The following is a 26,650-nucleotide window of genomic DNA, read 5'->3' on the forward strand; positions in this document are numbered from 1 at the left end:
GAGGTTTTGTTTGTTTGTTTGTTTTTTTGTTTGTTTTAAAGCTACACGTGTATTTTCTGAATAGTTATGTCCCAGGATTGTGCTAAGAGCTTTATATTTAATCATAACTCTTTATGAAGGTAGGTATTTTAATTTTAGGCTCTCAGGAGAGAAACGGGATTATAAATTAAAGGACTTGAAAAAGACCTATCAATACAAAACAAAGTGATAAAATGAAAATCTATACTCTTGGTCTGTCTCCTTGATTCTGAAGTTCTGAGGTAATATACTTCCCTATCTTAAGAAGAAAAACCTTGCATTAATAACAACAACACAGTTTCAATGTTTGGAATCCATGCATGAACAATTGCTGTAACATGGGCCAGACTGTGGCCATATTTGGTCAGTACGGATTTTCTGGTAATCTGTAATCTGACACTATAAATGGCCTCCCTCTCAATTGGATCAGCACCATTTTGCCTGGGCTCAACCCCGTTCTATCTGCTGCTAGACTGCTTTCAAAGGCTTATTGGCAAAACACCCTCTCTTCAGTTTATACAATTACATTTGTATTCATTTTGCTTTGTAGACTATGATTAAGTAGGAATCCAGGAGTAAGGGGGTAGCTCACTGGTAGTGTACATGCTTTGCATGCAGAAGGTTCTGGGTTCAATTCCTAGCACCCCATATACAAATTAATATCTTATAGTCACTGTTTAACTACTTACTCTGAAAACTCTATTTCTTTTTGAAACAAGGAAAGACACTTAGGCCCAACAGGAAATCTTATATGAACGACATTAAACTACAATTCCATTTATAAAATTTAATCAAGAAGATATTCCTATTCTTTGATTTATTAAGACCCCAGAATAGCATTAACAGAAGGTTCAGGTTTTCCTAAACTTAAAAAGATCTATTTCTCTACCAGTTTGAACTCAGGAATTTTTAATCTCAGTAGTATAATATTTTGGGTCAGAAGACTGTTGTGCATCTCTCAGGTGTGGTGGCAGCATCCCTGCTCTACCCACCAGACGATGCCAGTAGCGCAGTCACGACAGGCAAGAACTTGTACAGACATCACAAACATCCACTGAGGCCTGGAGCTCCCTGGAGTTGAAAACACAAGGTAAACTTGGTCTTGGGATAAGACATTAAAAGACAGGCTCTGTGTGCCCCCAATAGCAAGGCAGCCTATGCTGTGTTCTTACATGGAATAAGGAAAATCTTCATTATTTGCATTACCTTGTTTTTAGTGTAAACACAAGTAAAATGTGCCCTTTACTGAATGTTTACTGAGACTAGGCATTTTTTAGGAAAGACAAGAAGAAGCTAGCACTGACCTCAATATATTATGTTGGAAGACTTTCAAAGCTTTAAAAAAAAAAAAAGAGGAAGCTAAAGTTTTGGCTTATGCTAACAACAACAACAAAAGAAACTCTACCTCATTTACTCCACCCTCAGGATGTGTCATGAAATTGGATGAAATTCAAATGGTCGTAACTAAGTTTTAAACAAAGCTCAACTAAAAGTGATCTATTAGCTAAAGAGATATTTCTTGGGAGAAGAAAGTAGCCTCTGCCAGTGTTTAACGTGGTTTATGCTTCCCACAATCCTTGAACCACTGGTATTTCGACGAGGTTTGGCCACACTCTTCAGTATACCAGATACTAGTTCTGTCTTTACTGCAGTTGAACACAAGACACCTAGTCTGGATTTGTTTAAAAAGTACTTTAAGCATTTTCCCACATGTTTGTTACTAACCTACTGAATCATCTTGTGAAATGCGTTTTTGCATCATTTGACCCAGTATTTACTATGGTCACTGTGTTTCTTACCAATATATGAGCACTTTATAGGAGGAGTGTACTGATCTTATCACACTTGCTGTTTTCCTCCTTTGTTTTTGTATTATTATTACTATTATTATTATTATTTTTTTTTTTTTACATTTTAACTGTCATTGTTTATTACTGTTTGGCTACATTCTCTATAATTCCAGCAGCATCTTAAGCAAACAATGTGTCTATGTACAATGGAAACAAAAATCAAAAACCAAAAGGCCTGCAATATCAGGTAAGAGCCACAGTTAATTGTACATGTTAGGGGCGTCTGGCAGGGTAGCCTGTTTTCTCTACCATGGACAACTTACATGTAGATCTCAGCAATATGACTGTGACAATAAAGAAAACAATCTTTACAAGAATGAAATACAGCATCCTGAAAAATATTGGTTTCTACCACACAAAGTGGTTAGAAAATATTTGTATTTTAACAAATCTGTACAAACCACAAGAAACATTTCCACCTTGATGCTAAGAATTTTCTAGAAATATAGAATAACCACAAAAAAATTATGAATCTAGTATCTATGTGCTCCACAGCTCTGGAACCTGAAGAACTCAGTATGTCCAACATGGATCACTCTGCACACCTTGACTCAAGATGAATGCCTGCTGTTAACATCTATGATGCACAGTCAACTTTGCCTTCAAGGAGGTCAATTTTTGTTTTTTGTTTTTATCTCTAAGCAAAAAAGCAGTATCATTTAGCAGCAATTAAAGCAACTTCAAGAAGACTTAAAAATATAGTATCTAATTTTGCCTTATTATTTTTATGGCTGACATTATGGTCTGTTGACTTAAGAGAGTTACCCTACTGCCGAGATGTCAGGCAACACCATTTTACACTGATTTTCCTGTGACTCCAGTTTGTGCATTTTATTTATGCTCTCTGGAACTTCAGGATTCCAAGAATGAACCACACAGATCATGGATGGTGAGGTTTAGGGGTGAATGTCAGCATTAAGCCCCTACAACATTTAAAACTGGTTTTCAAAAGTCAATTTAGGGGAAAATGACCCCTTTAAGAAGTTTTTGTTGTTTTTTAAACCCTGACCCCTTTTTGCATAAACCTAAAATAAACATATCAGGTTCTTCTAATTCCCGGTTAAGTAGTATTTAACTCCCAATTACTGCAGTTTCCTTTCTATGTCTCAGATTTTTAAAATTACGCTTAAGAGCCTAGATTTTAAAAGAGTTAAGACTTTAGAACAACATCAGATTAATTTCTAACGCTGTCAAGGCAAGGGAAAAAAAATCCAATAAGATCTTTAACCTCAAAAAAAATTGGGAAACAAAAATTTATTTACTATCAGCTTTCTTTTTAAAAGACAAAACATTCATGTCACATTTTAAAAGACTTTAAAAATATTTTTTAAAGTTTAAAATTTTTTTATACCTCTTGAGATAATTATCAATAAGTTCTATTTTTTCTAAAGTCTTTTTTTAAAGATTCATTATTATTTTATGTGTTGTGTGCATGAGTGTGGTGTGTGTGTGTGTGTGTGTGTGTGTGTGTGTGTGTGTGTGTGTGTGTGTACACCAAGTGTGTGCTGGCGCCTTAAGAGTCCAGAAGAAGGTGTCATATTTCCCAGAGCTGGAGATACTGGGAAACAAGCTCTGGTCCTCTGGGGGAGCAGGAAGCACTCTTAACTGTTAAGTCCTTTCTCTATCCCCTTTCTCTTTATTATGATCTTATCTTATGTGTATGGGTCTTTTACCGGCATGGATGTCTGTGCACTACAGGGGTGGCGGGTGTCCTTGGAGATCATAAGAGGGTTTTGGATCCCCTGACACTACAGTTACACACAGCTGGGAGCCGCCACATGGTTGCTGGGAATTGAACCTGGGTCCTCTGGAAGAGCAGCCAGTGCTCTGCTGAGCCATCTCTCCAGTCCCACCTGACTCCCTTTTCCTTAATGACTTATTTATGAACTTTTGGTTACTTTTTCTGTCCCTCTTATGATATCAGATGGCCTTACATGATCTCACTTAATTGGTACTGTCCCTTTTCGTTCCACAGGCTCTTCCTGGTAGTTTAATCATTGGAGGTGTAAAATGAATGCTGGAATACCTTGACTTCACTGTATGTGATAATAGTCCTAAGTATACAGAAATCTTAAAAATGTATTTACTCAGCTACTCCTGAACCATAGTAAGTAAGTGATTAGCTAACTCAGCTGAACTCAAGCTTGTGAGGTTCTGAATCCACGTATCATTTCCATTAATCTACCCTCCCCCAAAGCCCAAAATCCCCATATATTCTGAGGAATACAGTGAAGTACTTCTAACAAACCACAAGCTTACAATCACCTGCAGCTCAAGAAGCTTAAAGAAATCACACAGTGGCATCAGTAAACTGTACTTTTCTACACTGGTAAAGGAGCATTTGAAGCTATAGTAGAAAACTGAGCAATTCACACATCTAGGAGGATATCAGTTGTTTTCTTTTTTTTTTTTTTTAAATCCCTTTCCTTCTCCTCCCCACCTCACCTTTTGAGAGTGTCTCATTATGTATTCACAAAGCAGACTCAAATTCAAGATCCCCTGCCTCAGCCTTCAGAATACAGATTATAAGGCTGTCATCATGCTCAACTGAAACAATTTCCTTCTACACTACACAGCATAAAATTCTGACATGTGTAGTCAGATAAAGCACAAAGCAGAGTTAACATGAACCTAACTTGGTAGCAGTTTTCAGCTATTTGTCAATCACTATTGACCAGTTCTACATACTGAACAGAAAGGGTCTCAAGTCATAGTAGTTCTAAGTTATTTTTGTTTTAGTGTTTGGAGGCCACTAAGGGCAAATTAATAAGTAATATTGATAAGCTAGCATTTACATGTTAGGTAATGGGCAAAGCATTTTATAATAAAAATCTAAGATACATATACATGTGTATAGACATACATAAATGAGCAATAATTTCAATCTCACTTTTCACATAAGAAACCAAGGTCACACAACATTTATTTATTATTTTGTATACAGTGCTCTGTCTGCATGTACACCTGCAGACTAGAAGAGGGCATCCGATCACATTACAGATGGTTGTGAGCCACTGTGTGGTTGCTGGGAATTGAACTCAGGACCTTTAGAAGAGTAGTCAGTGCTCTTAACTGCTGAGCCATCTCTCTAGCCTGGACATACAACTTTTAAGTGGTAGAGATGAATCTCAATTTGACCAAAATTTATGCTTTTAAGTAGGACATTATGCTGTTTCTTAGTTGTTTCTTCACTCATTCAAATGAGAAAAATTTGGGTGTTTGTTTATTATGGTTACATGATGTCTGACCTCATAGAGCTTAAAGACTTAGGACAGGTACATCCCAGTTAAAGGGCAATCACATTCAGCACAGTAAATATTAAAATGCATGCTATCTAGGATGCCAATACTTAAAGAAGGAAACTTTGGGTGTTTTGTCTTGCTTTGTTTTTTCTTGTGCTGTCGTCACCTTGACCTGGAGAAAAATACTGGGAGGGACAATCCAAGCAGTGTAGCAATGAGCATGACGTCCTAGTTAAAGAGCCAATAAGGTGTCCGAAGCTTGGGAATTCTGACCACACATATGCCGTGGGAATCACCACTGTATTTTGAGAGGAATAATGCCTTACAGATGCAATGGCATATTTCTGTCACCTGCTCATTGCTAGCAACCACAGATGTTTGTCTTGCTAACTGTCAGGGAGTAAGGAGGGGAAGGGGTCACCATGAACTTCTTGAGTAACTCAGTGCAGCTTACATAAAGTTTATAGCACTGCCAGAAATCACAATCACAAAAATTTATTCATTTGACCATGAAAAAGAAAGAGGAGTTTGCATGTGTATACATGACTGGTTTCCGCTTTTTTGCTGACTGCCAAAATGTTAATGGTATCTTGCTTTTATCCATGCTATGAGCTACCAGAGAATGACGTACGGCACTATACCAGCATCTGAGGTCTATTTCTCCAAGTAAAGTACGACAGTTGATGATGGCCCAAGCAAGAACAAAACAAACAAAATAAAAAACCAAACCAAACCAAACCAAACCAAACCCCAACGTTTAAAACAGGCTCCACAATTCTCCAGTAAGACAGCAGTGATCCCTAGCTCTAGTCATTTTACCACTCTGTCTTTCAGCTCTTAGCATGAACTACTTTCTATTATGCTAATCTGACACTCACTAACTCATCTTTTGTGTAATATGGCTGGGAGAAGGGAAACAGCCTCCCATTTTGGGAGCTCCACAGGATCTAGCACCGTGAGTGAACAAAGTAAGGGCACCACAAATACTCATTCAACTAAAGCAGTAAGTGCCAGATAACGGAAATCTAGGCAAAGGAAAACAGCATCATCTGTTTAGCTCTTTACAGACTGCCAAACAGAAAGCAGTCCCTAGCTTTTATCTTCTATCTAGATTCAACTATATTTTAACGTAGAAATACATGTCACTGAAGTTTTGAATTACAAGATTATAATAAACATTCCTTTTCTGGTGTACAGAAAATGAGCTGTCAACTTCATACAATAAATATATAATTTAAATATTTAAAAGTATCTTCATACTGTCTTTTACCTGTTTAAATGTATTGATTTGCATTAGATCACAGGTTCTGAATGCTGGCTGATTTAAATATGCATTACTCAGGCAGGTGTCCCAGTGCTATGGGCTTTGAGAAAAATGCTGTTGAATCAACAATGCATGTTGAGTAAAGCAATCTTAGACAGAGTCATACATAAAATAGTGTATTTCTTGGCTGACAAAAGTACTGTGAAGAAAAGCTTAAGGAACCTACCCTATACATGAGGCACAACAGGTCTGCAATGCTAACTCAGCGTTTGTGTAACTCTGTGTAGAACGACTACTGTGAATGATGAGAACGGAAGGTATGCAGGACAGAGTACATGGCCATAGGGCCACAGAAGAGAAGGACAGGGCACACAGCATCTTCTAGACTAACTTTAAAATGTTTATATCAAACTAGAATAAAAAATTTTAGACATCTGTAAACCAGATAATACTTGAGGCTGAGAGGGCCATATGCTACAGACCTTACGTAAATGAATAAGCATGCTGTGCTTCAACAGACCTACAGAAGCAGATGGCGGGCCAGTGTGATGGTTACACTTTAATTGTCAACTTGATAAAATCTACATTCACCTGGGAAAGGAGGCTCAATAAGGGACTGTGTAGATTAGCGGGCAGCAGGGCTTGTCTGCAGGAGGTTATCTTTATTAAACTGAGATGGGAAGGCCACACCACAGACCGTGGAGCCGCTCTCTGCAGGGCATCCTGTACTGGGTAGGAGTGGGGACAATGAGCTGGGCACTGCACGCAGCATTACGTCACCACCTTCTGCTCTTGACTGTGGACGTAACCTGAACAGCTGCTTTAAGTTCCTGCTGCCTTGACTTCCCTACAATGATGGGCCGGCACCTGGAATTGTAAGGCAATAAAGCCTTCCTTCGTAAGTCAGGGGACTTTATTACAACAACAGGAAATGAAACTAAGATAGCAAGATTTGGTCAAAGGATGTAGATGGCTGACCCTTGCACTAGAGCAAGTGCTAAAAGGAAACCAAACAAAACCCAAGCAAAACAGAGCAGGAGAGAAAATGGAAATGTAGGACATAATTAAAAGAAGGCAGAAAAGTCTAAGAATGGAAGGAATTCTCTCTCTCTCTCTCTCTCTCTCTCTCTCTCTCTCTCTCTCTCTGTCTCTCTCTCATAACCCCCCCCCCCACCCACTTCTTGATTGACAGAGTACCTCCTAGTAAACTTCTAATAGGCTGGAACTATTAAGTTGAGAATGCATTAATTCACCTCGCGCCCCCCCAAACATAGAGTTCACCACCTCAGTACACTGCAGGGTTATGTGCACCCTTAGGCTGGCTAGCAGCTGCCAGCACCTAGCATTGTTAAAGTGTTGTACTGTACTATAAACCAGGAAATGCACAAATTTCAAAATTCAAAGTATATTTTCTACTGTATATGTACTGCTTTTGTTTTATTGTGAAGTTGAGAACTTCTAAGTAAAACCTTTATAAGTAGGGGAAATTTGTATATCTAAGGAATCTATACTGAAAACTGTATTAAACATGAGTGATCTTAACACTTAAGTAGTAGTTGACAAAATAAATTTGAAACATACAATCAACTATAAAGCCTACAAAAATTATAAATGAAGACAGAGAGGCTTGCATGTATGTATGTACATATATATGCACACATATATCATGTGAAAAGATATGACAGTGTAAACACTAACAAAAATAGTTATATTAATACCAAAAATTCAGAACAAGATATAATTACCACAAATAAAGAAAAATATCTTGAAATTTTGGTACCTATAACAAAAGCTTAAAAAAATCTAAAATGTGGGTGAGGTTGATGGCTCAGCGGTGCTGAGTACTTGCTCCTCCTCAGAGTCTGGTGGCCAGAATCTGTCAGGTAAGCTCTCCTCTGCCTGCAATACAACTCCAGCTGCAGTAAATCCACTGGCCTCTCTGAATCTCTGACAGGACCTATGTACACAATGTAGCACATACTCATACAGATACATACACATAAAGATTAATCCTAATAAGTAAAAATCATAAATATATGTACAAAAGTAATTTTTATTAAATCCCTTTCATATAATATAGTTTGATCATGTTTTTCTCCTCCCAGATCCTCCCCATTTCCCTACCCACCCAGAGGTTCATGTTTGCGTACTTGGTCCCAGTTGGCTGTGGAGGGATTTGGAAGTATGGCCTTGTCAGAGAAGGTGTGTCACAGGGGTAGCCTTTGATGCTTTCAACGCTTCCTGCCGCGGTCCCCGCTGCACTCCCTCCTCTTTCCTGTTTGTGGATCTGGATGTGAGCTCTCAGCTGCTGCTCCACTGCCATGCTCCCTGCCACAACCGGACGGATTCCTGGATCCCTCTCCAACTGTAAGACCCAAATAAACCCTTCCTCCTGTAAGCTGCTTTGTGGTGGTGCTTCATCACAAGAATAAGAAACTACGACAATATGTAATATTTACAAAGTAGTGTATGGAGAATTATACATTAGAAGGCAAACATCAATAAGTTATACAAATTGAAACTGCCCTTCCTCCCTGTGTGTGTGTGTGGTGTGTGTGTGTGTGTGTGTGTGTGTGTGTGTGTGCGCGCGCGCGCGCGCCTGCGTGCGTGCGTGTCTATGCGCTTGCCCATATGGACGTGTGTGGAGGCCACACTTCCTCCTCAATCACCTCCCTACCTTCTTTGTTGAGACGCAGTCTCTACATGAACATGGGACTTCTCATTTAGCTAGCTGACTGGCCAGTGAGTCCCTGGGATCTGTCTTTTTTCCACCCATCCTGCACTTAAGGTGCAGGCCACAATACAGGGGGAAAAAATCAATTAAACTAAAGGCTAGTTCACTGAAAGCAAGATTTGTAAACTATGAGCCAAAGAAATCAAGGGAAAATAAAAAATTAAGAAAAACCAGCATTGAACAATACCAGGAATGATTGTTTCACTAGAGATACTACAGACTTACAGAGATGTTAACAGAACAGTGTATAATTTTTGCTAATGGTCTGGAAAACTAAAATTCATTCATTCCTATATTTAGGTTGTTTTCTAGTGCTGTGATGAACACCATGGCCAAAAGCAACCTCGGGAGAAAAAGGGCTTATTTCACTGTGAAGCTTACAGTCAACCCATCATGGAGGAGGTCAAGGCAGGAACATGGAGGCAGAGCTGAAGCTGAGACCATGATGGTCTAAGGGATTATTTATTTGGCTTATCCATCCCATAGTCCATCATTGAGAGAAGTCAGGGTGGGAACTATGGAGGAAAGCTGCTTTTGCTTCCCCATAACTCGATTAGCTTGCTTTCTTCAAAAACTCAAAGCAGGCTGGGCCCTCCCACATCAATTATTAGTGCCTCACAGACGGGCCAATCAGAGGACGATAATTCTCAATGGAGGCTCCCTCTTCCCAGGTAACTCTAGTTAGGGTAAGCTGACAAAAAACTAGTCAGTACACAGAATGTACAAACTTCACCAAAGAAAACATAAATGGCAGATATGTCCACGAGCACATACAAATTAAAATCAGAAGAAGGTATGACTATACAGCCACCAGACTGGCTAAATTAAAAAGGCTCCTGATATCAAGTGTGAGCTTCTAGGTATGGAAAGTGTACAGCTACCTTTGAACATCAGTCTACAAAGTGAGTCCAGGACAGACAAGGCTACACAGAGAGACCCTGTCTCAACCCACCCCCCAAAAAAGATATCACAAACACAGTCCCATTAAATTACCTGGCCACTACACTTCTAAGTAGGCATACAAAGACCAACATATATTGACATGTTGTAATTGGGACTGTATGAGAACGCTGAGAACACCTTTACTCATAACCACCAAAATTGCAGGCAATTCTATTGTACATCAATGAACAAAGAAATTAAGGCACATCTAATATAATAGACTAATTCAGCAATGTAAAGAACTATAGAAATAAAATATTATTAATTTAAAAAATGCTGCTATGTGAGAGACAGCAAAAACCAAACACCGCATAGATTATCTATCTCACTTATCTATAAGATCACCCAGACAAGTTTAAGTTACAGTTAAAGAAAGTAGAGCAGTTGTTGCTTGGGGCAGAAGTGGGTGGAAGAGCCTGCGGAAGTGCAAGAAGATAATCTAGGGTGATAGCAATGATTTATATCTTGAATGGGAGGAATTATGTAACTGTATGCAACTGTTGAAGCTGATCAAACTCATGAACTTAAAAATAATGGAGTTTATTACAGTTATATTGTATCTCAAATCTGTCTTATAAAAATACTATTTAGGGGGCTGAGAAGACGGCTCTATGGTTAAGAGCACTTGCTGCTCTTCCAAGATAAGCCACTTCACTCTCTAGCACCCACATCAGGTAGCTCGAATCCACAGGTAATTCTAATTCTGGGGCATCCATGCCCTCTTCTTGCAAGCACACTGCATGCATGTAGTGTACATACAAACACTCAGATACACACATAGGATAAACAAATTTTAAAAAACAGGATCTTTGAAATAGCTCAAGAGAGAAAAATATAAAAACATATATACCGCAACCCACACTTTTACCTAAAGGTGCCAGAAAATAAGGCAATATAAAAATCATTGCTTTAAAAATATTCAATTGTTTTTAATGTGTATCACATGCATATATGCCTGCATGTATACATATGGCAGTCTGTACTACTGTATGCTTTGTTACATTATTAATATATCAATACAACTTTCCCTAAAGAAATCCTTTTTTTGGTAGGCTTTGAACTTAAAATAATCTTTTTTTCCTTTTATCAGTATTCTGTAAAAAATCTTACAAATTACATCTCTTTTATCTAAGATAAAATTTTAATCTTTTATTACAAAATTAATTATTCCTAACATACTGTTAACACTGGAAAAGAAAAAAAAAGAAAAAAAATAGAACTGAGATGGGATCTATATTTTACGGTTACTATATTAAATACCTATTTTCAAAATCTCAAACATGCCCCAAATGAAAAAATAATCTAAGAAGTTCTTTCCTAATTTAAAACAGGGTAGTGGTCTTGTGGGCTTATTTCTCTGTTAGAGGTTTCTTTTCAGGTCCTCCAAACTAAGAACTTGAAAAGTTATTCTAACCCTTTTAGTCTTGCTAACAAGAGAACTACAGAGATGGGAAATTCTTCTAAAAGAAACTACACTCCAGTCAGGCAGAGCACAAGAGTCCCAGTGTATAACCCTGCAAAACCCTAAAGTACAAGAATACTTCTTCAGTCCTCCTGGAAATTTCTAGAACACTGGAACCTTATCAGAGTTTGGTGAAAATAAATTGCAACACCTGGATTTTCCACCTTGGCATCTGCACATCACTCCCACAGTTACTCGGGTTGGCTGTCACTCTGCACTGTCCTTATAGTTAAAGGGATGGCAAGTTTCACTCAGTGTACTTTCCCTGTCACCCACAACCTCATATCTAACTCATCTAACATCTTAAAATAACTGTAAGGTTTTTAAACTTTATTTCATTTGTGCATGTGAGTGTGTGTGTTTCCAAGCGGGAGGGTAACTTCTGGGAGTCAATTTTTCTTCCACCCTATGGATTTTAAGGAACAAACTCAAGTCGTCCAGCTTGGCAGCAAAAAAACCTTTTATCTGCTAAGCCACTTTCCCAGCCCCTTTTAAGCTCTCAAGACAGATGTGACCATCTCACTTTGCTACACAACACCTTAGTTAAAGCTCTACTCTTGGAAGAATCAAGTTTTCTGAATGTTTTCCTTGTTGAGGGAAGACAGCAGGGTGCAGAGAGGAGTATATGAGGCTTTGAGTTGAGACAGACCTACATTTGACCTCTGATTTTTCAGCAAATTGTTCTTTTTTGAATTTCCCGTTTCCTCCTTTACTAATGAAGATCACCTACACCCCTGTAACTCAGTACGCCTATGGGTCTGTGGTGGTTTGAATGAGAATGGCTCCCATAGGCTCTTGTTTGAATATTTGGTCCCAAGATGGTAGAACTACTTGGTAAAGATTAGGAGGTGTGGCCTTGTTGAAAGAGGTGTGTCATTGGGGATGAAGTTTGAGGTTTCAAAAAACCATGCCGTTCCCAATTAGCCCTCTGCCTCATGGTTGTAGCTTGGGATGTGAGATCTCAGTTGATAGCCCAGTGCCATGCCTGCCTGCCTGCCATGCCTGCCACGCCTGCCTGCCGCCTGCCATGCCTGCCACGCCTGCTGCCTGCCTGCCTGCCTGCAGACATGATTCCTGCCATGACAGTCATAGGATCTAACCCTCTGGAGTCATAAGCCAGAAGTGAAATGCTTTATTTTATTAGATGTGTTGGTCATTGTGTCTTAGTACAGCAAAAAAAGTAATTTTAGACAAGGTCTACAGCAAAGGACTGCCAACATCACTGTAATAGAAATGTGTGACTATACAAACCTAATGAATCAAAATAATACTCCTTAGTAGAATTCCCAGGTGAAGATCACGCACATTAAAGTTTCAGATGTATCACAGACTACTGTGTGGATTAAATGCATATAAATCTCCTGGCACCAAGTATGCACTTACTAAATGTTAGCACTTACATTTCTTTTAATATAACTTATTTTATTTTTAATTTTAGAGGAATTTTTAATCCAGCAACAAGGCTACTCAGTCTGGAATACAGACACACCCTTAGCACATATCTATAATCTCAAGCAACGGAGGTAAAGTTTGTAGAAGGAAGCAGTCATGTTGGAAAGTGATGTCTGATTGAGAGGCAGATAAAGTGACAAATGTGATTTGACAGAATAAGGCAAAGATAGGATACACCCAATTCTCACCAAAAAGACAGGAAAAAGAGGACTTAAGAGAACAGCGCTGAGGGAGTGATGGGGAGGAGGCAGTTTTACCAGGAGAGTTTTACACAGACAGGTTGAAGAGAGAACAAGCCGGAGAATGAGGAGGCAGAAGATTAGAACAGACTGCTAGGTTAGTTTGAGGCCAAGCAGAGCAACCAGTCAGAGGCTGAGAGAGAAGCCAGATTCAATCAGGCAACTTGGAAAGGAGCTTGAGCCAGAACAACTGAGCTGAACAAGCCAGCTATAGTTCAGAAAGAACAACAAAGGGTGATTTTATTCACCAGTAAGTCTCACAGGCTGAACACACTCTAGATGTATGCAGGCTGGAAGCTTCCAGGGCTAGCAGACGGAGGCAGTAAGCCTCCAAGACAATTAGACAAGTGAATTAAAGATGCTCTTACATTTAATTATGTGTTTGTGTCAGGGTGGTGTATGCCACGCATGGGGGGTGCCCATGGAAGCCAGAGGCATCCAATTCCCCAGAGCTGGAGTTACAGGTGGCTGTGACCCACCTGATGTGGGTGCTGGGAACCAAACCTGGGTCCTTTGGAAGAACAGTATATTCTCATAACTGCTGAGTCATCGCTCTTGTTCCAATACGTACCGTGTTTCTTTACCCTGTCTGCATATCCCAATCCTTCCGTCTAGAATACCTGTCTCACCCCCTCATTCTTTGTTATCATATTCCCAGGTTTAATATCATTTTCTGTATGGCTTCAGCCATCTACATACTTCATCAGCCTACAAAGAACACTTTTTACTTAACATCCTGCCCTACTTCTCATGTTTGATACTAGTGAGCATGTTTCTCTCGCTAGACTATAAGGGCAGGGACAATGTCTGGTCCACCTGATCCATAAAATGTAACTAGCTTCTATTTTTAGAAGGTTCTACATAAGTGAGCTTATCAAAAATAGAAACTAGAAGAGCAAGTAGGCCCATTAGATCAAACCACCCAAGTAATTACAAATGAAGCCATCAAGTGCCAGTCACCTCTCTAGCATCTTAACTATCAGCTGTTGTGGAGCCTCTTCCTTCAGTTATACAGGCCTCAGTGCACACAAGGGCAGTTAGCGTCAAGGGAACGGGGTTCTGTGGTTACTGACTGTACAGTCTCTTTAACTGGAAGGCATTTCACAAACGAGCAATGATCAGTAATAGGAAATCAAAGCAGCTGTCTAGAGCACAACAGTTAAAAAATGGAAGCTCTGAATTTTTATTAGCACAGGCTTTGGAAAGTAACTTCAGTTTTCTGTTTTGGTAACTGAGGTGGCCCTATACATGGTGGAGCTGTGAAAAATTAGAATATGTATAAAGAGGCTAGAACAGAATCGGACAAGCCAACAGATGGGAGCTATAATTACTATTAATGTAAGCAACCTTATTATTTTAAAAATCTAAAGCATTTATTTACAGAGGAGGAATTATCACCTCTACTAATTTGAGAGATAACCTGGGTACCCAAAGTATGAGTATTAAACACCATCTTTCCTTAGAGGTTCAGATAGTCACAAGTACCACTCATAAATATTTCAGAACCTGAAACTGTACATACACAGGAAACTAAATGGATAGCTAGAAAGCAAGATCTCTAAGACAAGACAGAAGCTAAGAAATTCTGACACAGCCTTTTCAAATCTAAAGTGAGTTAGGGACCCATGCAAGTATCTATAAAATCCCAGAATCTAAGCTGGGATCTACCACTCAAGACTCCTTTCTCATTTATTGCCACCTGCAGAGAAGACCCAGATCTCACAGCTATAATTAGAGACTGGAAACCACCCCAACTCAGTGACACGGCAGGCCTGGAAACTTATTCAAACAAGTAAGATCACTTGCCCAAAGTAATCCTGTAGATAAATCATAGAGCCGATGCTGTAACAACCCTATGGAGAATCAGTATAAATGTAAGAAGTAAATGAGCTCATCCAAGTAGGCAAACGACCAGAAATAAATCAAGTTAGCTAGCACACTTAGCCATTATACAATGTATCCACATTTTAAAATGCTGTACATGATAAATATATCAAAACATATTCTTATCAATTAAAAAAAACAAAAGTAAAAATTCTAAATGTTGAAAAAGGAGTAACAGAGTTCAGCAAAACACAGATTATAAATTCCTATGCTCTCAAGAGAAGTTATGCTTAAGTTTAAACATTACCTTTAAGTTAAAAAGATTACAAAATAGCTACAAAAGTACGTGTGAGAAATGTATGTGGTATATAATGAAAGACGGTGCTGGGCAAGGCGGTGTGTCCAGATAATGAAAACTGGGGCAGAGACCCCAAGAGTCCAAAGACCAGCCCAGGCAACAGTAAAACATCCATCTCAAAATCAAATACATTACTCTAAGTAAATACACACGGAAACAAATCAACAACTCTGCAGATCTAAAGTCACTCTTACTTTAGGCCATATTCACACCAGTAAGTCACCGTTAAAACATAAGGCCACAGGCCATTATCAAACACTAGCATGCGTTTAGACTGCTAACTACTTTTAAATAGAAGCTAATGGCAAACCATATAAAACATTGGAAGGAAAACAAAAGATGAGGAGCTGAAATCCAAAGTTATCAGTCTGAGAGACTGTGTACGCCTCTGTGCATGTGTATGCCTCTACGTTTACGCAGGCCAAGGATTGGCTCTGCTTCTCTTCCTCATTCACTCTTCACCTGATTGGCTGAGGCAGGGTCTCTCATCAAAGCTGGAGCTCACTGACTCCAAGGTCACCGCTGACATGTCTCCACCTCCCTTGTGCGGGGACTCCAGGTGCACACTGCTGAACCTAGCTTTATAGCGGGGGCTAAAAACACACAGCCTCATGCTTGTGAAGCAAGCACTTGATAAACTTTCACTTTCACAGCCACAAGAGAATTTTTTTTGCATATAGAAAGTCTACAGGTTTGTTTGAAACAAGTGGTTATCCATTAAAAATAAAACAAAACCAATTAATATAATCTGTATAAATAACTCATAAGTAGAAAACATATTATCTTATCCACTGTGCCAAGATTCATCAGAAGACAGCGCGGGATAGGGCAATATGATAAACAATCACCTTCAACAACCTGTCATATATTCAAAACTGAATACATGTTTAAGAGGAAGAGAGAGTGCGCGTCTGTATTAAATGATAGCCTAGGTAGTTTCTGAACTTCCTCTATGAGAAATCATCAGCATCCACAGAAAAGGCAAGGGTAAAAATGAGGGCAAAACGAAGCAAACTCAAGGTTGAGGTGGACACTGGACTCAGCAACTATGGTGTCCCACCTTTTTAATAAGTTACCTCAATGTCATAATGTCCTCTGACCTCTTACCTTTTTCTCTGAAATCAAATATCAGCGGCCCCTAGACTGTAAAATGACACTCCTTTGGGGGTAAGTGATATATTTTATAATTGTGATACTAAGTTCCCTTCGGGTAGACACTGCAACTTCAGACTTTTTGGCTCACAGTCAGAACACTGCTCAAAATCAGGAGAAAATTACTGATGAGTTCAAATGTGTTATTTCATTGTTTCACACATACATTATAGAGATGTGTGAGAAACAATATTAATTAGGAAAAAAACCCCTATTGATATAAATAGCTTGCACAGTACCTTCTGATAAACAATGGAGCACACGAGGTCTTTGACAGCAGACAGGGACAGTTCCTGGGCTTCGATGGTAACACTCTCTCGTGTGAGGCCGATCTGAAGTAGAAATGAAACAGTATGTACTGAGCCTCTAGAGTTTGTGAGTGACGGGGCGCTGAAGCTGCCATTAGAGAGCCGAGCTGAGAGTCCTGTCTTGGGACTTGAACACGGAGAAGGAGTTGGAAGCCCAGCAGAAACAGCTGCAGGTAACACAGACTTCTGGGCTGAAGGAGGGGAATTGTTTGTAGACATCTGCCTTCCTTGAATCTTTATAACTAGTCGTCAACTAGTTTCGAGGAAGTTTTCAAAGTAACAGCAATAAAAAAATGACTGCACTTCTGGATTTCGATGAAAGCTGCCGATGACGACAAATTCTGCCGCTGAGAGTTGAATGCACAAAGTGTCCTATCGCTCTCACCATCAGTCCCATCAAGTATCTTGTCTTTAGGGCTACACCCAGATCTGTAACCCACTTTACATAACCATCATCGTCAGAAGAACAGAGTTGATACTGTTTATTTATGAAACATCTTCATTTACTTAAATCTGCTCTTGTTTTTTGCTTTTCAATTCAGAAAATATGAATTGAATACAGTTGCTTTGTGTCAAGATACAAAATATTCCTGGTTAAAAGTAGTTTCAGATAATCTATTTCTCCAGGGATTGATGGGATGCCTCAAACGGTCACACCTTAAACAACCCTCTCACATGTACTCATTTCCATCTTGGAGGGTGAACTTTCCTCTGATGAAGTAAAAAAGCTTTTAAAAATAGTACAAGCATATTTCTTTGATGAATGGGTCCACAGAGAAATACTGGTGCCTTCGGAAATGCTGTCAACCTAGAAGAAAAATTTAAAAGGGTTTTAATGCTTTATAAGAATCCTTATAGTTTTTTTTACTGATAATTTTTGGTGGGATTTTAAAAATTCACAAATAGAACTTAGTGGGTAGTCATTTTTTACTTTAGTTATCACAATGTTATAATTTCAGAGACAGATTCTCACTTAAAATAATAGCCTTGTCCCTTACCTCTAACTCCTGGTTGTGTGTGTGCAGGGTGGGGTGGGGCAGGTTAGGTAACATATTCTTTTTTGGAGATAAGATTTTACTATGTTGCCCTGATTGGCCTTGAACTCCTAGGCTCTTGAGATCCTTCTGGCTCAGCTCCCGAGTAGCTAAGACTGAGACACATATTACTGCATCCACTCATAATTTATTGCATTATAAATTTATGAAAATCAAGTACTTTTCCCACAAATTATACAATTCAATTATGATTGTAAAAATCTGAGAAAGACAGAAGGGACAAAAGAGGAAAAGTAAAACAAACATTACAGACAGAAAACACTCACAACCCTAGCCTTAAAAATATATATATAAAATAATTTCCCAATACAGGAAAGCTTATGCCGTCTTTTATGTTTTTATATATGAAGAATCTAGTGAGAATATAGCTCAGTAGTGAGTACAAGGCCCTAAGTTTGATTCCCAGTGCTGCCATCCTTCTAAAAGAGTCAAATCCTGCCAAAATATGAACCCTGTACTGCTTTGTGGACAAATACCATCCAGAAGTCTGAAGAAACAAAAGGGGATATACTGGAGTCAACGAGGAACCATGACAGCTGATAAACTATGAAACACAGGAGAAAGTGAACTCATCATTAATGGATTTCTAACATTAAGGAAAAGCACACCACATACAGTAAATGATGCATCATAGTTTTTAGGAAAACACAGTTCATAAAATTAAGAAAAAGAAAGAAAGAAAGAAAGAAAGAAAGAAAGAAAGAAAGGAAGAAAAAACAGGCATGACCCTTCATGGCTGAATGAAATAGCTCACAAGAGATGAATCCTTCTAAATCCTTTGTAGCCATTAATAATTAAAATGATGAAAAATCAAAGCATCCAAAGTGTGTATACAGAAGAGTATATGGAGCAAAATTAAAGTAAGTGATGGAAGAACAAAGCTGTACAGAAACAGTAATACAAATGAGAAAATTCAGAATAAAATTAATCTAAAAATAACTTTTAAAGATAGAAGAACTGTACAGGCATGTCGGCACATGCCTTTAATCCCAGTACTAGGGAAGCAGAGGTAGGAACATTTCTGTGAGTTCGAGGCCAGCCTGGTCTACAAAGCGAGTCCAGGACAGCTAGGAATATTACACAGAGAAACCCTGTCTCAAAAAAAACAAAAGAAAGAAAGTAAGAAAGAAAGAAAACACAAGCACTGATAGCAATCCTCTATTTTATAGCACTTGGTAGTAATGTCATTAATGTGTCTCATGATATTTTTTGAAATAAACATATCATTTTTGTAGACAAGAAGACCAAATCACAGGGTGATAAAGCAATGTGCGTAGTATCACATGGCTATGAACAAGCAGAGTGGGGATTAGAACCCAAGTCTCATGCTTTCTTACCAGTGCTGTTTCCACAATAACTACTGCTTCTTAAAGATAACAAGGAACTGAGAATCACTGTTCGGGGAGGATGTTGCTATGGGTGAGAGATTACACAGAAAGAATTGCTCAACTTGTATCTTGCTTATCTTCTCCCAACAGTTTTCAAATGAAAGCAGAGAACTGAAACTCCAACTTTATGAATAGGAATTAAATGACTTTATTTTTTAATGTCTTTTCTTTTGAATCTCACTGAGGCCACCCTCAAACTCACCATGTAGCCCAGGGTGATCTCAAATTTCCAATTTTTCTATCTCCCTCTTGAGTGCTGGGATTCTAAAATTTTATGTGAGGGAAAGTTTCCGGGCCACGATGCAGGCCATCCCATTCAGCAAAAGCAGTGCACGAGTTTAATCATGACTGTTACAAAATGACCCTGCAGAAAGAGTTCAGCATGACAGAAGTGCCTGTGGCTGGGAATGGGGAGAGCAGTTTCAAGTGCTTAGCACAGAAAAGCAGGTAAGCACAATCAGAAACTATCAAAGAAACTTAAAACATCCTTAGACACAGGCTGAGGAGATGGCTCAGAGGTTAAGAACACCAGCCGTTCTTCCAAGGGACCCAGGTTCAATTCCCAGCACCTGCACGACAGCTCACAGCTGTCTGTAACTGCACAGCTCCAGAGGATCTGATACTCTCGCACAGACATATTCAGGCCAAACACCGATGCAAGTCAGATAAAAACAAATAAAGTACCTTTTTTTTAAAGGAAAGAAACTCCTTAGTCAGATCTGAGAGGAGACTGCTATTCAAACGATTTGTGACTAGCCAGTGAATGGTGTACTATAATGACTACATGTCAGCCTGAAATTTAACAGAACAAGAAATGCCCAGCCCATCACACTTACCACTGCATAGTGAACACCACTGGACTTGTCAAGTGGAGAAAGTAATGCTAACCCTCACTGCGCTCTTACAGTCTGACAGACACCGGTCCAAACATGGGTTGCCTCATTAATCCTCATGACCACCCATTTTAGCGTTGAGAAAGCAGAAGTTCAGAGGTTACTTGCTATAGACTAACAGCCTCTGAAAACAGTATTAAAAACATTTCCCCCACTACCATTGTAAATATGCTGTGTGAGTCCGAGTTGGCTATCATCGGTGGAGTAAGAAAATTTGCTGTATGTCAACTGACATGAGTAAAGTCCTTAGGGAAAAGTCCCCAAACCACTCTGAGCCCTGTATTTTCATTAGCTCTGAGAGGGTAAAGACAAAGAGGACCTGCTTATGTAATCTTCAGGTTGAACAAAACTGAGCAAACAGAATAAAATTAAAGTAAAGTTAAATGGGGAGGTGCTGATCTGGGAGCGACTCGTGCGGGCGGTTTATGTGTCCCAGGCTTCAGGTAAGTGCTGCGAATGTAACGGGCTGACCAGCTGGCCTAATACAAACCTAAACCCTCTGGACACTGGAAAGCCATGAGCACTAGTCCGCAAACACCTCAGTCTATAGTACTGTTATCTTTATTCTACAATCCATATGTTTAGAGTTCCAGATTTTTTAGGTTTGGAAAGAAAAGTGATTTTTTTAAACTTTCTGCATGAATACAAGTATAAGAGCCTGTTTTAACAGCTCCCACCCACTCATCCCATCCGTTTCCTCTCCCCTGGTTTTGTTTACGATCTTGATTTGATCTGTAAGAAATATAATTTAAGTTCTAATTTATACGAACTTTGGTAAACTGTTTAATTTCTTTGTATCTATGCTTCAAATAGAAAATAAGGTTATAATTAACAAATACCACATCTTATTAATTTATAAACTTTATAGTTTATAAGCAGATATGCAGTTTTTAATAGCTATGAGTCTCTAAACCGGAACAGTATTGTCTAGTTGTCAAGAATTTCTAACGGTTTAGCTGGCATTCTTCAGACACTCTTGGGGAGCTGTCACATATCTCATTCAAATCAACTTACAAACTCTGTCACCACTGAATAGAATCAAAAGATGTTCTGAGCTCAGGGCCCAGTCATCATGGACAATGTCAAACAAGGCCCTTGGAGGTTAGGTGGCTTGGCTGAGTTATAACTTCACGGTGTCAGAAGCTGAGGCTCTAACTAGAAGCTCCAAAGCAGGAGTTTCATTCAGGGTGCACCAAGGGAACACTCAGTGTTTGCCACACTGCTAAGAGAGACACCGAAGTTACACAGCAGCAGCAGCAGACAGAGACATGTCCACTGCTTTCTCTGGAACTCACAGACATTTAAACAAACATCTGCACAAGCAGCTGGGTAATTACAAACTATGAGATACACCAGAGTGATATGCCCAGGAGTCTTAAATTTCAGCAGGGTCTCAGGGAAGGCCTCTTCAAAGAAACAAGGAAACAAGAGGAGTCACCAGAAACAAGACAAATTAAACACTGCAAAGGGAGCTCTCACAATTTAGGATAGCCAGCATCCCGTTTGCATTCAGTAAATGTTAAAGAGAAGAGAGGAAAAATGCTTTTCCTTTGTAATAGCAATTGCCTGACTCCCCAGTAAAGAGTTGCCCAGGTTTACTTTAGCGTTGTGTGTAAGGAATGCTAATAAAGTGCAAGGCTCTATCCCAACCCTCATGTGCATGTATACGGTATGCATTGTTTTAGCATGTAAAATACATGTGAGCCTTTTCAGTGACATAGCCAACCAGTACATTGACCTCAATACCTCAATATCTATGTTTTACCTTGACAAAGGTCTGACTTTGCTTAATGCTTGTATACTGTGCAAAACCTCACATATTTTTGTAGAATTTTTGAAACTCACAATCTGTGGCAGTCTATTGCATATTTCGGAAACATGACCATTCCCTCAGATTAATATAAGACTGTCTTTCTAAGAGCTTAGCACTCCACTAAATTGTTTCCTCTGTAAGCCTACTCAGCTGGGCCGGAGGCATTTGAATCCCAGTCCTTCCACTGTCAGGGTGAGGGCATACCAGGCAGGTTCTCTGCACAGGCACTGAGAAGTGTAGCCAGATTTTAGAGCGTCGCCTGGCAAAGCAGTATGGGGCTATGGTATCTTCCACTCTGCGCCAGTGGTTTCTAAGAAATCTGATTGGCTAATTGCCAATCAGCTCTTCTTACACAAGGCCACTATAACATAACCACAAGTGGAGAAAACTTATTATCTACACTGAAATTAAAACTAAAACATCTCTTAAGTACCATATCCCATTTTTTTCCTTTTAAAATGACTGCTCCAAAGAGGCAAGTTCAGTTTGAATTACATAACCCGAGAGACTCAAAGAAGAGATGTGATTATTAAATCCAATTATGTGCCCACTCAAATTATATATAAGTAATTATTTATTATCATCAAAATCTGAGCAAGTTTCCTTTAAAAACAAGGCATGAACTCCACTACTGCTAGTATTTTTTTGGGGGGGGGCATCTTTAGAATTTCGTTGAACAATGTCCCTTCAGTGAAAAGTTCATTTCAATAACTATTTTTCCCTCCATTTTTACTGTATAGGTATTTTCAACTCATTTAACTTTCAAAATTCAACGTATTATGGCTTTTGGTGTGTGTAGCAGTGCTTAGAAGAGAAACAACACGCCAACAGAAAGAAATGTCTATTCTAAACAGGTCACCTGATTGAATAGAAAGCTTATAAAATGTGCAGGGTTAAAGGCTCGTCGCTAAAAAAAAATTCTTTAAGGGGCTGGTGGGGGGCTGGAGGGGTATTAGAGAGAGAGAGAGTGGGGAGGATGAGCATGATCAGGATTGTATCAAGCTGTCAAACACATTTAAGAAAAATTCTTTTAATTTTAGCACCACTAAGTGTGAAGTGCCCTAGACTATCAAAAAGGACTCCAAACTCATGATCTCAGGCCCATGACATTTATAATATCATCGTGGGAAGCAAAACTTACTGTGGCGGTTCCTATGAAACGTTTTAAAATAATGCTTTTACAAAAACTTGAAACAACTTGCTGGCTAAAGTGGGGTGGGGGGGGGAAGTGTTCCTATGTAGAGCAAATCTTACTTAGAACTGAGTCTGGGGAACTTCGTGGAAGGCTTCTTGAAGCGAATCTGTAGGCTTGTCCACCCTCCTGGCATTAACAGTTTTAAGTGTGAGCTGAACAAAATCAAAATTGCTAAAATTGCAACATTAGGCACAAAGTAAAAGGTTTTTTTTTTGTTTTTTTTTTAGCGTAACAACGTTTTCCCAGGTTACAGATGAAGGCGCTTTAAAGTCTGCGCTTCGTTTTGTGCCTACGGGTTTTAAAGGCCCTGTCCTACAACGCACTACTTGGAGTTGTAACTTATCCTCTTTAATCAAAGATGACACCGATAAGTCTTATTTCCTGTGGGGACGGGCGTGGTTGAAGGGACAGTTACGTCCATGCCATCAATCTGTGTACGGAAAAAGTCTGCAGGTCGCCTGTCGCCTGATTTATATTCGTGCTTGCAGACAGCACGGCCTATACTTCTGATTTCGATGGAGTGAAATAAAATATCCGACACGCAATCAAGTATTGTGGTGTATACTTAAAAATAAAAAAAAAATTGCTTCACACCCCGCGGCTGCTTCACCTTAGGGCAAAGCTCCCCCCCCCCCCGCCCCCGGGAATGTGAGCAACTTGGAGCGAGGCTTCAACTGGTAAAGGCAGTCAGGAAACTGGGGTCACCATCCTCCAAACCCGGATACTTGCCCCTTCCAGCCCCGGCACCACGAAAAGTGCAGCGAAGAACCGGGGAGGCTCACCGCACGGCGCCGCGGGGGGGGGGACAGGCGGCGGCAGAATTAGTTTGCGGGGTTCGGGAACACTACCCCCCCCTCTTCCCCGAGGGGCAGGGCGCGGTGGGTCACCCGCAGCCGCGCCACTCCAACTTGGCCTCCGCGCGGACCGCGGAACTTGGCCGCCCGCGGAGCACCGCCCCGACTTCCCGCCCAGCCGCGGCCGCCGCCCAGCCCCGCGCGGGTCCGAGTCCCGCCGCCGCCGCCGCCGCGTGCAGTGGGGGAGGGGCCGCGCCACCTCAGCCCGACGGGTCGGGAGAACAAAGCGGCGGCGGCGGCGGCGCGAACTTTTTTTCGGTGTCTGCTCCGCGCTCCCTCAGGCGACTACTTACAGAGGCGGGCTCCGCCGCTCTGGAGAAAGTCCGCGCGCGCCAGCGTCCGCGTCCCGGAGCAGGAGGCAGCGAAGCTTCACGCACCTCGCAGGATCCCGCCCGCCGCCCGCGCCCCTTCCTCCTGCCCTCCCTCCCTCCCTCCCGTCCCGTCTCGAGGCCGGAGGGCGGGGGGCCCGGGCGCGCGGGCGGGGGCGCGCGGCCCGCGCGGGGCCTGCCGGGAGCTGTAGTTCCCCGCCGCGCGCCGTGGTGGGTCCAGCTCCCGCGGGGGTCGGGGAGGCTCTGAGCCCCGGTGAGGTCCCCGCTGGGCGTCGAGGGTGGGAAGGCACGCCGCACGAGTGACGCGCTGCACTCAAAACCCACTTTGCTGTCCGCTAGGCGGGAGACTGCGGTCGGGGGCAAGAGGTGACCATCTGAATGCGGTGTCCGGCGTGGAGGACCGTGTCCACTTCGCTCTTGCCAAAAGTTCTCGGTGGCTGCGGTCACCCCCAACGACACACAGCCAGAGCCCTTCACCTGCGACACAGTAAACCTGGAGACGCTGCATGCTTTGTGTTTCCTCTGTGTGGCCCTCACTACCAAAAGAGCATTTGATGGTCACAGAACCTCAGAGAGGAGAAGACCCTGTGTGTTAAATTATAAATACTTGATGCGAGAGAAACATCTGAGCAGTTGACAGTCATTGTCACAAAAACTACACAGTTGGCCCACGTCGACATTTTATCCCTTCAAAGTAAAATATATTGACATAGAGAGGTTAAAGTCAGCTCCTCTGGATGCAGAAAGCAGTGGTGTGTGTGTGTGTGTGTGTGTGTATGTGTAGGACGGGTAGCTTTTAAGAACAGAGGGAGAATAAACCTAATTTTGATTCCGGATATACAATATTGATGGATAGTCCTGGATTTGAAATAAGTGAGGCACCCCGACATGAACCCATGTGCTAAGACCCACAAGGTCACCAATGCTACTGGCTGCACCCCCATCTCTTAGGTTGTGAGGCTTTAAAAACAACAATAATGTGTATAATCCTTTTCTGCTGGGGGAGCAAGGGGTGGGAGGAAGTTTCTGACATTTCTCTGGAATTGGAAGCTGCCAACATCCACCAACATCTAAGTCAGTCTGATTACATCTTTGTACTTAAAGCCTTACCCACACATCACTCATGCTCTTGCAAACAGCCCTAATTAAACTCAATGGGTTTATTTATTTATTTATTCACTTTACATCCTGATTGCAGCCCCCCCTTCCTCTTCTTCCCCTTCCCTCCCATTCTCCCCTCTCCTCCTCAGAGAAGGGGGGAGGTCCTCCATGGGTATATTAAGTCGCTACAGAACTAGGCACATTCTCTTCCACTAAGGCCACACAAGGCAGCCCAGTTAGGGGAACGGGCTCCAAAGGCCGGCATCAGAGTCAGAGAGGGCACCTGCCCCAGTTATTGTAGGATCCACGTGAAAGCCAAACTGCACATCTGCTATATATGTGGCCTGGGACCCATCCACTCCATCTCTGTGAACCTTCACGGGCCCAGTTGACGCTGTAGGTCTTCTTATGGAGTACCTGACACCCCCCTCCCCACCCCGAAAATTTCCCCCAATCTTTCCATAGGATTCCAGAGCTCAGTCTAATGTTTGGCTGTGGGTCTCTGCATCTGTTGTCATCAGCTGCGGGATGAAGGCTCTCGGAGGACAGTTATGCTAGGCTGCTGTCTACAAGCATAGCAGGGTACCATTGATAGGGTCAGACCCACGGGATGAGTCTCAAGCAGGGCCAGTCTTTGGTTGGGCATTCCGTCAATCTTTGCTGTATCTTTGTCCCTCACCCATCTTGGGTCGAAGGTTTTGTGGGTGGGTTGGTGTCCTTATCCCTCCACTGGAAGTCCTGTCTGGCTACAAGAGGTGGTCACTTCAGGAGTCTCAGCTAGGGTGACCCCCCCATAGACTTCCTGGGGCCTGCCCTCCCCCAGGTCTCTGGCAGATCCCAGAGATGCCCCCCACCTCCAATTTCCATTCCCTCACCTGTCCCTCCCTGCTTCGTAATCTTCACCCCTGCTCCCCTCCCCATCTCCTGTCAGACCCAGTTCCCTCCCTCCATCCACCTCCGGTGCCTATTTTATTTCCCCTTCTGAGTGAGATTTCAAGCATCTTCCCTTGGGCCTTCCTTGTAACTTAGCTTCTTTGGGTCTGTGGATTGTAGCAAAAAATCTTGGGGTTTTTTTGGTTTGTTTGTTTGTTTTTGTTTTTTATTTTTAAAGAAGAAGAATTCCAGTTAATAGCGCATATGAGAAAAATAGTTGTCCTGAATTCTGTGTGAGGTACGG

The 26,650-nt window shown here is 41.1% G+C and overlaps 1 protein-coding gene across 1 annotated transcript in view; it reads right to left on the minus strand.

Moving 5' to 3' along the window:
* Positions 1 to 24,510, minus strand: part of PRKD3 (protein kinase D3) — a 68,868-nt gene extending 44,358 nt beyond the window's left edge. The window contains exons 1-2 of the mRNA XM_084793270.1: positions 24,337 to 24,510; positions 16,777 to 17,653 (exon numbers count right to left, since the gene is read on the minus strand). Of these exons, the coding sequence (XP_084649396.1) occupies positions 16,777 to 17,064 (288 nt within the window). The 5' untranslated portion in view covers positions 17,065 to 17,653; positions 24,337 to 24,510. The remainder of the gene's footprint in view (positions 1 to 16,776; positions 17,654 to 24,336) is intronic.
* Positions 24,511 to 26,650: the final 2,140 nt, after the last annotated feature.

Source organism: Acomys minous (genome assembly GCF_964271855.1).
Source record: "Acomys minous genome assembly, chromosome: 8".
In the NCBI taxonomy this organism is placed as follows: domain Eukaryota; kingdom Metazoa; phylum Chordata; class Mammalia; order Rodentia; family Muridae; genus Acomys; species Acomys minous.